Consider the following 10,669-nt stretch of genomic DNA (forward strand, 5'->3'; position numbering starts at 1 on the left):
GGGAGCCCGCACCCCCGAGCACCCACACACATCCCCACCAACCAGCAGACACCCCCGCCGACCGCCCGACAGGCCCAGCACCGCCCAGGCAGCGGGCCAACCACGGCACCGATGGACAGGCTCAGGGGGTCCAAGCAACCCCAGAGAGAGCGAAGCTAGTTTTAGCTTTTAACTAATGTTTCACTCCTTTAGGCTTTTAACAAGGTTTTTGCTGCTTTTAACATTTTGTTAGTATTTTGCTACTTTTAGCATTTAGCTAACATTTTGCTTCTTTTAGCTTTTAGTTAGTCTTTTGCTAGTTTCAGCTTTCAGTTAGTTTTTTCCTTTTAGCTTTTACTTAGCATTTTGTTGCTTTTAGCTACAGTTTCTCTCCTTTTTGCTTCTAGCTAATGTTTTACTCCTTTTAGCTTTTAGCTAGGCTTTTGCTACTTTTAGCATTCAGCTAGTTTTTGCTACTTTTAGCGTTTAGCTAGCATTTTGCTTCTTTTAACTTTTAGGTAGTGTTTTGCTAGTTTGAGCTATTAGCTAATGTTTCACTCCTTTAAGCTTTTAGCTAGGCTTTTGCTGCTTTTAACGTTTTGTTAGTGTTTTGCTACTTTTAGCGCTTAGCTAGCATTTTGCTACCTTGAGCTTTTAGCCATTATGTTTTGCTTCTTAGCTTTAACAACTCAGTTTTAGCTTTTCAGCAGATTTCAGATTTCTTTTGTTGCTCAATATGGAAAAAATCGTGATTTCTCTAGTTGTATTTGTTGCTACTTCTAGTTTTTTTCTACTGTTTTGCTACTTTCAGCTTTAAGTGTTTAGCTTCTGTCAGCTTTTGTTTAGTGTTTTGCTTCTTTTAGCTGTAGCAACTCTGCTTCAGCTTCTTCAGCCGTCACTCAGAAGTTGGCGTTCTGACTGTTCTCTTAGAAAACAGAGTTCCTCGGGTTCTATCTGTACCTCCACTGCAGGGAAGTCGTTCCAGCTGCGGCTCCTGAGGTTGCCGGGGGTGATGTTAGGTTCCTGCTTCTCTAGCAGCCACTGGGACCACACGCTCCGCTGGCCGGGTTTCAAGATGGTGATGCCGAACTCATCTGAAACAAACACACACACTAATCTCACCTGTTCTGTTTTTCTTCACTTCTCCTAAACTATCAGGGGAAAAAAAATACATGTTTCGCAGAAAAAAACAACATATTCTTTGTCACAGTTTGCGAATGAACGCGTTTTATTTACGAAGACGCACCTGGTTTGTCTGGCAGAGGTTCCTTCAGCACCGCTATGGTGGGATCCGAGTACGCCCGGTTGAGCAGCTCCTTGACGGCCTGAGAGCTCAACAACTCAGTGCCTGAACCATCTTCGTGCACCAGAAATAACCTGGAAGAGAAAACTTCGATTAAAAAAACAAAACCAAAACCCAAACAGCTACAGTAACCGTAACCTGCCGCAGACAAAACAATGAACGTTTTTACGAAACTTTATCGTGTGAAACCATAACACAAGTGATTCATTCAGGTTTTACTTTAACTTGTAGCTAGGCTTCGGCTTCTTCTAGCTTTAACTACTCGGTTTCGGCTTTTCAGTTGATTGGACACCGGTGTTTGGGCAGGGCACCTGGGACGGTGAGCTTCGTGTTTTCCGAGAAGCCCGGCCCGTTTCTCGTTGTCCTCCTCCTCCTCCTCCTCTTCCTCGTCACGTGTCGGGATGCTGGCAGCAGGACTTGAACGCAGCACAAAAACTTGCCCATCTTCCATCACCTGCAACCCAACATTGTTTGTAACGCAGTAAAAACTCTTAATTCATTCACCAATTATTCTGTTAAAGTTGCAGGCACATGTTTTTCCCGGTACGATCTCCGCAACAGCGCGGGTTCATCCTCTTGTAACCATAGCAACAGACCTGGAAGTGATTCCCGTCGTCGTCCGTGACGTCGCAGGCCACCTCGTCTGCGTGACTCATGGTGTAAAGTCCTGGTCGGTGACTTGGGTCAGGGCCGACAGGCGGGTCAGAGGAGTACGTACACTTCCCGTCACCTTGGATCTGCAGAACCCCCGCGCTCGATGGAAACACCTGGAACATAAACGGAAACAAACATAAACGCACATGGGGGTGATTCTTGTCATTCTACAATAACATTTTGTTTCCGTTCAATTGTTGATTTCTGCTTTTGTTTAACCGGCACCAAACGCACCTCGTACTCGGCTCTGTTGTTCCCCGTGATGATGGTTCCGTCGGCTAAGAAGACGCAAGCCGCGTGACGCCCAGGGTACATCACCACCGAGGCGCAGCCTTCCTTCTCCACCAACACCGCCCGCTCGCCGACGGCCGGACCGCCCCTTTCAAACCCAACCTGCTCGTCGTCTCCGCGCACGCTCCCGTCAGGACGCCCGCTCCCAGAGGCCGATCTGACGCTTTCTGGTTTCTCTCCTGGAAAAAGAAACGAGAGACGGACATGCAGACGCGTCCTCAAGAAAATAAAAGAATGGAAGAGATTTCCGGCTGCATTTGCACACAAGTGAGAGAGAAATTGATGGTTTCAAAACTGCTTTCCAAAGCGGAGATTCGTTCAAAAGCTCTATTTTTGGTGGATCTGTACGACGCTTGCTCTGGGAACCTAAATAACACCGGAGAAGTTTTTCCTGTCGCTCTCATTTCATTGAATGAACGTCGATCGTGTGCTGAAATGGTTCATAAATAAGAGAAAACTGTAAATAATATCAGAGCAAAAAATAAATAAATAAGAAAAAGAATCTTTACCTAAGCTAAAAATGTTCCTTCTCTGTATTCTGATATGTCATTAATATGGATGTCGCCACCTAGTGGTGCTGCTTGGGTATTACAGCATTTTGTTCAAATGTAGGAAATAAATATCAGATTAAGAAATATTCAGAGCGGTGTAGACGGGGCCACGAAGAGACGAGCGTGTTTGTTTAATGGTCACCTGCGTGCAGCAGGTGATGTGGGGTGCCTGTAAAGGTCCCGTCTTGGAGGAAACTGGTGATCCTGGTTCCGTCTGCATGCTCCACAATGAGGGATCCATCGGGGCTCTGGACTAAAACCACTAAATCCTCCCGGCTTAGCATGACCTGGAAAAAGAGCACGTGAAGCTCAACGACATGAGGTCGTAATTAAAACAGATGCTGACATTTGGAAAAAAGGTTCGTTGCGGGAATCTTTGAAATATTGCAACGCGGGTCTCGCCTGATGGCTGACGGGGTCTGTGGCCGTGAAGGTGAGCAGAGAGGTGGTGGGTAGGTGCTCGTGGGTGGACCCGATAGTGCAAACGCGATCTCCGGATGGACTTGTCGTCTGCCAGCATCCTCTGTGAGGCTCAGCCTCCGTCTCTGGGGTCTGACCTGTTCACGCACAAATAATAAAAAGTTTAACAGTGAAGTGGCGCAGGTGCAGCATCGAGTTCAGGAGGAAGGTTTGAGGAAAAACTGCTCCGGGCTTTGATGGTGCTGGGGTCAAACCTTTGTTGTTATTGTCAGCTTCCGTATCAGGCACCCAAACTGGACCAGAATCTTGTCTGAAACTCACCGAACCATCTGCGAACAGAACCTACGGTACAGACAAAAACATTAGCGTTTGTTACTGACAACTCAGAAATACAAAAATATAATAAAATAAAATTTGGTGTGGTGGTGGCTTAGGTTTATCCCCAACACATGATCTGAGCACCAACAGATTGAACATAAACTCTGCTTAGTATTAACTGTTTGGAGTCGACTCTGTCTGTCTGTTACCAAAATATCTGATGACCAACTGAACGGATTTTAATGAAACTTTCAGGAAATAATCACGAGGTGTCCATCGACAATGAATTAACTTCTGGAGACAGTCACCACAGCTAATGGACCTTAGAAAACACAAAAAACAACTATAATTCAGCCAATTTTATGGACATTGTGCTAAAATTTGGTGTGGTAGAAGCTGAGCATCATCACCAACAAATATTCTGAGCGTGAATTCAAAAAAGGTTAAAAAACAAAAACAACTGGACTTCTATTCTGTAGTTGAAGACATTTCGCTTCTCATCCGAGGAGCTGAACTGAGAAAGCTCCTCGGATGAGAAGCGAAATGTCTTCAACTACAGAATAGAAGTCCAGTTGTTTTTGTTTTTTTAACCTTTTTTGAATTTTACCATGGCCTGGATGACTGAGAATCTACACCAACAAATATTCTGAGCGTGAGATCTTGCAACGTTGTCTGAGATGGCGCAAAACGTTGTTTTGAAGATCCAACCAAAACGGATACAATTCTTGCCATTTCTCAACATCCATCCATCCATTTTCTTTTCACCTACTTCTCCTTTCCGGGTCGCGGGGAGCTGGTGCCTATCTCCAGTAGTCACTGTGTGAGAGACGGGGGGGGGACACCCTGGACAGGTCTCCAGTCCATCACAGGGACACACAGAGACAAACAAGACAAACAAGCATTCACGCTCTCACTCACACCGAGGGACAATTTAAGAGTCACCAATGACCCAGCATGCATGTTTTCGGTTTATGGGAGGAAACCAAGAGTATTGGAGTAATGCTCCATCCAGAAAGGCCCCAGGTCAGGAAGTGAACCTGCAGCCTTTTTGCTGTGAGGCGACAGCTCTAACCGCTGCTCCACTATGCTACCCACATTTTAACACATATGGATGCATTTTGACTCAAATGTCGTCGCAGATTCCTTTTGTCACACCTCGTTTTGTAGTTCCCGCTCTTAGTATCTTATATTTCTTTTTTTTGTTACTTTCTGTTTATTGAGAGTTTTTCTTTTAAACGAACACATACAAACTCAGAACCGAAAAAACAGACTGTCGACAAGAGAAATTACTCACATTCTGACTATGTTAAACATATTACAGGATGAAAACCGTAAACAGATATCATTTCCATTTTTTTTGAGCAGCTTTTAAATAACAGAGGAGAGGGAGACTATACAGAGGGAGATTATTCATCGCTCTCCAGAGATTTCGACCATTTGCGCCATCTCTTTTTATAAAGGTCCGGTTGCAGTCTCAGCATGAACGTTAACTTTTCCATTTGGTGGGTTTCTTCCACCAGTACCAGCCAGTCCTTTAACGTTGGTGGATCAGGTTGAAGCCATTTCCGAGTAATCAGTTTCTTGCCTGTAGCACTGAAGATTTTTAATAAATATTTGTCATTCACGTTTAGGCCTTCAGGAACAGCTCCGAGTAACAGTAACATAATGGGTTGTTGGAATTTAAGACCCAAAATTGACTCAATCTTCCCCAGAACATCCTTCCAATAAGTCTTTATCTTAATGCAAGACCAGAAAATATGGGAGTGATTTGCCTCTGTGACCCCGCACCCCCTCCAGCATTTAGATGCATCAGGGTTTCTATAAGGCTGCTGCTTTGGTGTTCTAAAGAAACGTAACAAATTTTTCCAACTGAATTCACGCCAATGGTTTGAGGAGGATGTTGTAGCAGCGGATTCACACATGTTGTCCCACTGCTTTTGTGATATTTCAATGTTCAACTCTTTCTCCCATCTTTTCCTAACATAGTCTGTTGAATTTCCTTTGGATCTCAACAATCCCTGATAAAGTTTGGAAATAGTAATCTTGCCAGGCTTGGAGTAAGTCTGTGAAACCAACTGAATTAACTCGTTAGACTCTGCGGTACAGGCTTTCAGAATGTTTGCTGAAATATATTGTCTAAGTTGTAAGTATCTAAAAAAATCAGTATCTTATATTTCTTATGGCGATAACACTGAGTACTGGCTTAAGCAGAGACGGAGGCTGATTATTAACAAGGAGAGTCTGTAGGAGCGTCGTGTTTGTGGCTATGTGACCGACCTCAAACACCACATGGGCTGACCAGGTGAAGTTAAGAGCTGGACGTGACAAACGGGAAGCAACCAGCAGCCGAACGTCGCATCGGCGAAAAGCTGGGAATATTTGTGGTTTAAGCCTGAAGATAAGCCCACGTTCTGTGCCCCCCGCCCTGACAGCCAAACAGTTCGTATCGCTCTCACAGTTCGCCACGCCTGGGAGTCGTGCAGACAGCTGTGTTTCATTTTCAGCATTAACGCGTGTGTGTGTGTACCTCTGTGGATCCGTCTCTCATGTGACGGATCACGGCTCCCCGGTCGGTGATGACGCGGTGCAGCTCCGTGGAGAGGGTGGCGTCCGGCAGGAGACGCGCCTGCTCTTTAACGTGGAGAGGAAAGCTCTGCTTCACCACGACACCTGGCTCCTGCAGTGACACGCCTGGACACAAGAGCAACTGCAACCCGTGAGCTGAAAGCACCTTTACTGGAGCGCCGTTAGTTTAATTTCACGGTATGTAAAAAAAAAACACTGGAACTTCATCGCCCTGACCTGGATCCTCCCTCAGGAACTGCACCAGGAGGCCGTTAGGGACAGAAAGGGTCAGGCTGTTGAAGGACCCTGAAGGCAAAGCTGACTGGTCTTCACACCCCTTAAACCATGAAGATATGAGGAGAAGGTAAAAAAAAAAAAAAAAGTCAAACGATTAGGATTTACAGTAGTTTGTATTTGTGCGTTTGTGAGATCCAGGACTCTGGAGGTCTCACCTGACTGGACTGGATTTGTCTCCTGGAGGAAACGGACTCCAGGTCCATTCCTTTTGGGTTTTCCTCGTTTGTTTCCTCGGGACCCACTAGAACAAATTTTACTTTATTTATTCCAAACACAGAGATATTTAAGCACTCGCTAAGAAAATTTAGCCTCTTTATGACTTAAGCTAAAACAAGAACATGCATAAATGCAGAACTGATCTGAACTTTGTGTGTGGGACACCTTCACGTTCTCCCGTGGGACCATAGAAACTGTATGAGAGGTGGATTTTGTTATCGAGAAGAGCTGAGAAGGAGCCCTGCTTTACTCTTTTCGTGACCATAGCCTCGGGCTCTAAAACAGACACAAACATGTCGTTATTTAGGGGATACCCAGTGTTTTCTCTAAATAACGTAAAGATTTGCAAATGTGGCTCCAAAGAGGCCTGAAGGTTAAAGACATTCGTGAAACCCGGGGAGCTGCTTTAATGCATCTTCACCTCGACAGTCCTCCTTCGGATGGATGCTTTTTTGGTCTTGTGTTCCAGACGGAGGCTCTGAAGGATCCGCGACGGCGACAGCTTGGTTGATGTGCGTGTAGAAATGATGGCCGTCTTTCTTCACGGCTACTTTGGTCAGGCTGGAACCTAAAAACACGGGTGAGACAAGAAAAAGTGGCGACATGCGGAGGTTCAGAGGAAAATCATCTGAGATCTAGTTTCCTTTTTTCAGAAAGTCTAACGGAAACTGTTGGTTTGGTTGTTCTTCAGAAAAAGGAAGGGTGTTTAGTTGGTTGCATGTTTTGGTTTGAGATGAAACGACGGACATATTTGACTGTTCTCAACCCTCCGGGTCCGGAGTGAGTCTTTGCTTCAGGTGGAGAAGTTGAAGCATCTGGGGCCGAACTCAGAAACACAAGGAGGCCAAAATTAACATCTTGGTCGCAGCCAAGGGCCAATATTTATTGAAAGAATACATAAATTAACCTCAGTTTTAGCCGTAATATATTAAATTATTCAAACAGGTAATATCAAGTAACTTTTCTGAGTTACATATTCTACAGAATTTAGAACAAATGTAGTTTGACGCGTCATTAGTCGTCATTTCTTCTGTTTTCTTATGAGTTTTTCCTCCATTAAAGCAGCTAAAAAGCCGTCAACAAAACTCTGATCCTACAGATTCTAACATTTATCTGAAACAGGAAGAAAATACAGAAAAAGACATTAAAACATCAAAGCTGACTCGCTCTCAGGGCAGATATCCAACATCGTCTCCTGAATGTTTAACCAACAAGAGTTTGATCGGTCCCGCCTTTTCTACTTCAAAATAAAAGCTTCCTGAGAAATTAAAACTACTTTTCTTGGCTTCAAAGCAACAAGAAGACGTCAGTAAACAGAAATAAAAGGCGACAGAGACTCGATCTGTCACCGACCGGACGGACGGATCTAATGAAGCTTAAATGTTGTCTTAGGGGGGCCAGATAAAGTGTCACCAAGGGCCGGATCTGGCCCGCGGGCATTGGGAGTCATGATCCTGGATACAAGAGGCTGAAGTGGGCGGCCGGGCTCAGCTCTAGAAATAAAGTGAGGAGCTCTATCATCTGGGGAGGGCAGCTCAGAGGAGCCGCTGCTCCTCCACATCGAAAGGAGTCAACCAAGGTGGTTTGGACGTCTGATTAGAAAGCCTCCTGACAGATTTTCAGGCACGTCCCACTAGGAGGAGACCTCTCTGGCCTGGGATCCAACAAAAGGAGCTGGAAAGTGACGATGAGGAGAGGGATATCCGGGGTTTCCCTCCTAAACCTGCTGCCTCAGTGACCCGATCACGGACAGGCGTCAGAAAGCGGATGGGTGGATTTATTTGTTTTTACTTTTTTTTTCTTGGATTTAACAACCATACCTTCAACAAAGCCAACATTCTCCACAGTGATTCGTCCTCCATCCGGGGGGTAAAGGTTCTGGATCCGACCCGACGCGCGGATCAACCGCCCGTCCATGCTGTAGCCGGTGAACCTCTGAGCACACGCACGTAAACACACACATCCTCACTGTTTAAATTCATCTAAAGTAAAAACCCTGGCTGCTGGTTTTTCCTTACTTTCTCAGGCTCCTCTGTGAGCTGCGGCTCTTCGCTCTGAGTGGCCGTGGGGGCTGCCGTCGCGTCGGCCCCCGCGGGGGCCTTGCTGGCGGCTGTATCCGCTCGGCTCCTCTTGTCAGCAGACGAAGTCTTGGCCTTCTTCTTGTCCGCCGCCTCGTCTTTCTGCTGCTTGGCTCGAGGCGTGCTCTCCTTCTTCGACCTCTTCGTCGTCTCCTCTTCCTTCATTCGCTCCTGCTCCAACTTCCAGGCCTGCGGCGACAACGAGACCAAGACCCGGGAGTCACAGGAGGGACAGAACAAATTTAAAACACTTTAAAATCTGTTCCGTTTCAAGACGACGATATATGATGATTAAACTTTGATCCCATATTACTATTTCTGAATATTTATATATATATAAAACAAGAGTTAATGATTGTAATAAAGTATAGTATTCCCATTAAAATTCAGAAAGGGATACAAAGCAACAAGATAATATGAAAAGAGATTTATAATATATTGTTAGCTTCGACCCTGAGTGTGTAAACAGTTTTCTTTGGGGTTAAACTCCTGATTAAAACGACTTCCTGAACTAGAAATGTCTTCATTTTCCTGCAGCCATGAAAGGCGGGCGATAATGTAACTCCCTGCACTTTTAAACTCCCGGCTTTCATTCAGTCCTCAGTCCAGCATACGGAGATATTTCCCGCTCTTTTCCCCTCAGGTGCCCGCCCCCCCTCCGTGCCAAGGAGGTCGTGTTTTCGGTAGCGTTTTCAAAAAGCGATGAACGGATTTCCAGTGAATTTCAGGAATCGTCAAACGCGGCGCGAGGAACAAGCGATCCGAGCGGACAGCGACCCTCAGGCCTTGGCGGAGGTTGGAACTCTCAGAGTGCTTCGAGGTTCTTAAGGTTTTTGTATTTTTTCTTGCCAAGTCGGCTTTTTGGTTTCCTTTGTAAAAAGTTGCCGTTTTGAACTCTAAATCTTTGCTTTTTCTTCCTCGTCCTTTGAGCGGTTCTGACTTCTTGGGTCCAATCGGCACAAAACCTGACACTGTCAGTGCTTAAAGTACCTCATGAGGACAACTCTCAGCTACTACCACACCAAATTTCAGCTCAGTAGCTTTTAAATCGACCGAGTTATTGCATGTTCCGTGTTTGTTAAAGCTTGGAGGCCATCTTTGGATTGGGTTGAATCCAGGAGGTAATCATGTAGTTCAGTGGTCTCCAATCCTGGTCCTTGAGGGCCACCATCCTGCAGGTTTTACTTGTTCCTCAGCTCCAACACACCTGTTTTAAATCAATGGGTGATTAACAGGCTTCTGCAGAACATGAAGAGGTGATTTAACCTCTGAATCAGGTGTGTTGGAGCAGGGAAACAAGGAAAACATGCAGGATGGTGGCCCTCGAGGACCAGGATTGGACACCCCTGCTGTAGTTAATCAAACGCACACACAGGTAATTACATTATTGCCTACCATTCGTGGCAGGAGGCAGTAACGAATACGTGTGTGTGTGTGTGTGTGTGTGTGTTCAGTGTAACGAGCTGGATGTTACTGACTTTGATGGAATCTTTCCTGATGACCGGTTCCAGCATTTTCTCCTCCTCTGCGTCGGGTGGAGCATCTTCTAAACAAAGAAGGAAACAAAGACCGCGCTCATGATGTGGCAAACTAGTTTGGAGAACTGGTTAGAAATAAAAAGTGACGTATGGAGGACAAACCGTTCATCAGAAGCCACAACTACGTGCTAAATCAGTAAACAAACTCTCAGACAAATGGTTTAGCTCTTTTGCTTATCATGAACACAATGGATTCAGAAAATAACCGTGGTGGCGAAAAGTCTAGTTAAACTAAAACAGTGACGTGCGGTGAGGTTCATGGTTGGTGAGGCACTGAGAGTCAGATTTACAAATATATAAATCCAAAAGGGTAGCTTATTCAATTGGCTACTGGTTATTTCATATCTCATCAGCGTTCTTCACACACACACACTCTCTCTCTCTCTCTCCGTCTCTCACTCACTCACTCACACACGCTTGCGCGCGCACACGCACACACATAGTAGTATTAATGATAAG

General features: G+C 45.4%; 1 protein-coding gene across 2 annotated transcripts in view; it reads right to left on the reverse strand.

Moving 5' to 3' along the window:
- spag17 (sperm associated antigen 17) overlaps positions 1 to 10,669 on the reverse strand; it is a 34,868-nt gene that overhangs the window by 13,682 nt on the left and 10,517 nt on the right. For both annotated transcript variants that reach the window (XM_025005557.2, XM_037976590.1), the window contains exons 19-34: positions 10,151 to 10,218; positions 8,613 to 8,861; positions 8,415 to 8,529; positions 7,016 to 7,162; positions 6,760 to 6,870; positions 6,534 to 6,619; positions 6,319 to 6,418; positions 6,044 to 6,207; positions 3,453 to 3,540; positions 3,181 to 3,335; positions 2,921 to 3,065; positions 2,171 to 2,406; positions 1,879 to 2,049; positions 1,594 to 1,736; positions 1,226 to 1,356; positions 940 to 1,073 (exon numbers count right to left, since the gene is read on the reverse strand). In XM_025005557.2, the coding sequence (XP_024861325.1) occupies positions 940 to 1,073; positions 1,226 to 1,356; positions 1,594 to 1,736; positions 1,879 to 2,049; positions 2,171 to 2,406; positions 2,921 to 3,065; positions 3,181 to 3,335; positions 3,453 to 3,540; positions 6,044 to 6,207; positions 6,319 to 6,418; positions 6,534 to 6,619; positions 6,760 to 6,870; positions 7,016 to 7,162; positions 8,415 to 8,529; positions 8,613 to 8,861; positions 10,151 to 10,218 (2,243 nt within the window). The remainder of the gene's footprint in view (positions 1 to 939; positions 1,074 to 1,225; positions 1,357 to 1,593; positions 1,737 to 1,878; positions 2,050 to 2,170; positions 2,407 to 2,920; positions 3,066 to 3,180; positions 3,336 to 3,452; positions 3,541 to 6,043; positions 6,208 to 6,318; positions 6,419 to 6,533; positions 6,620 to 6,759; positions 6,871 to 7,015; positions 7,163 to 8,414; positions 8,530 to 8,612; positions 8,862 to 10,150; positions 10,219 to 10,669) is intronic.

Source organism: Kryptolebias marmoratus, linkage group LG7 (assembly GCF_001649575.2).
Source record: "Kryptolebias marmoratus isolate JLee-2015 linkage group LG7, ASM164957v2, whole genome shotgun sequence".
NCBI lineage: Eukaryota > Metazoa > Chordata > Actinopteri > Cyprinodontiformes > Rivulidae > Kryptolebias > Kryptolebias marmoratus.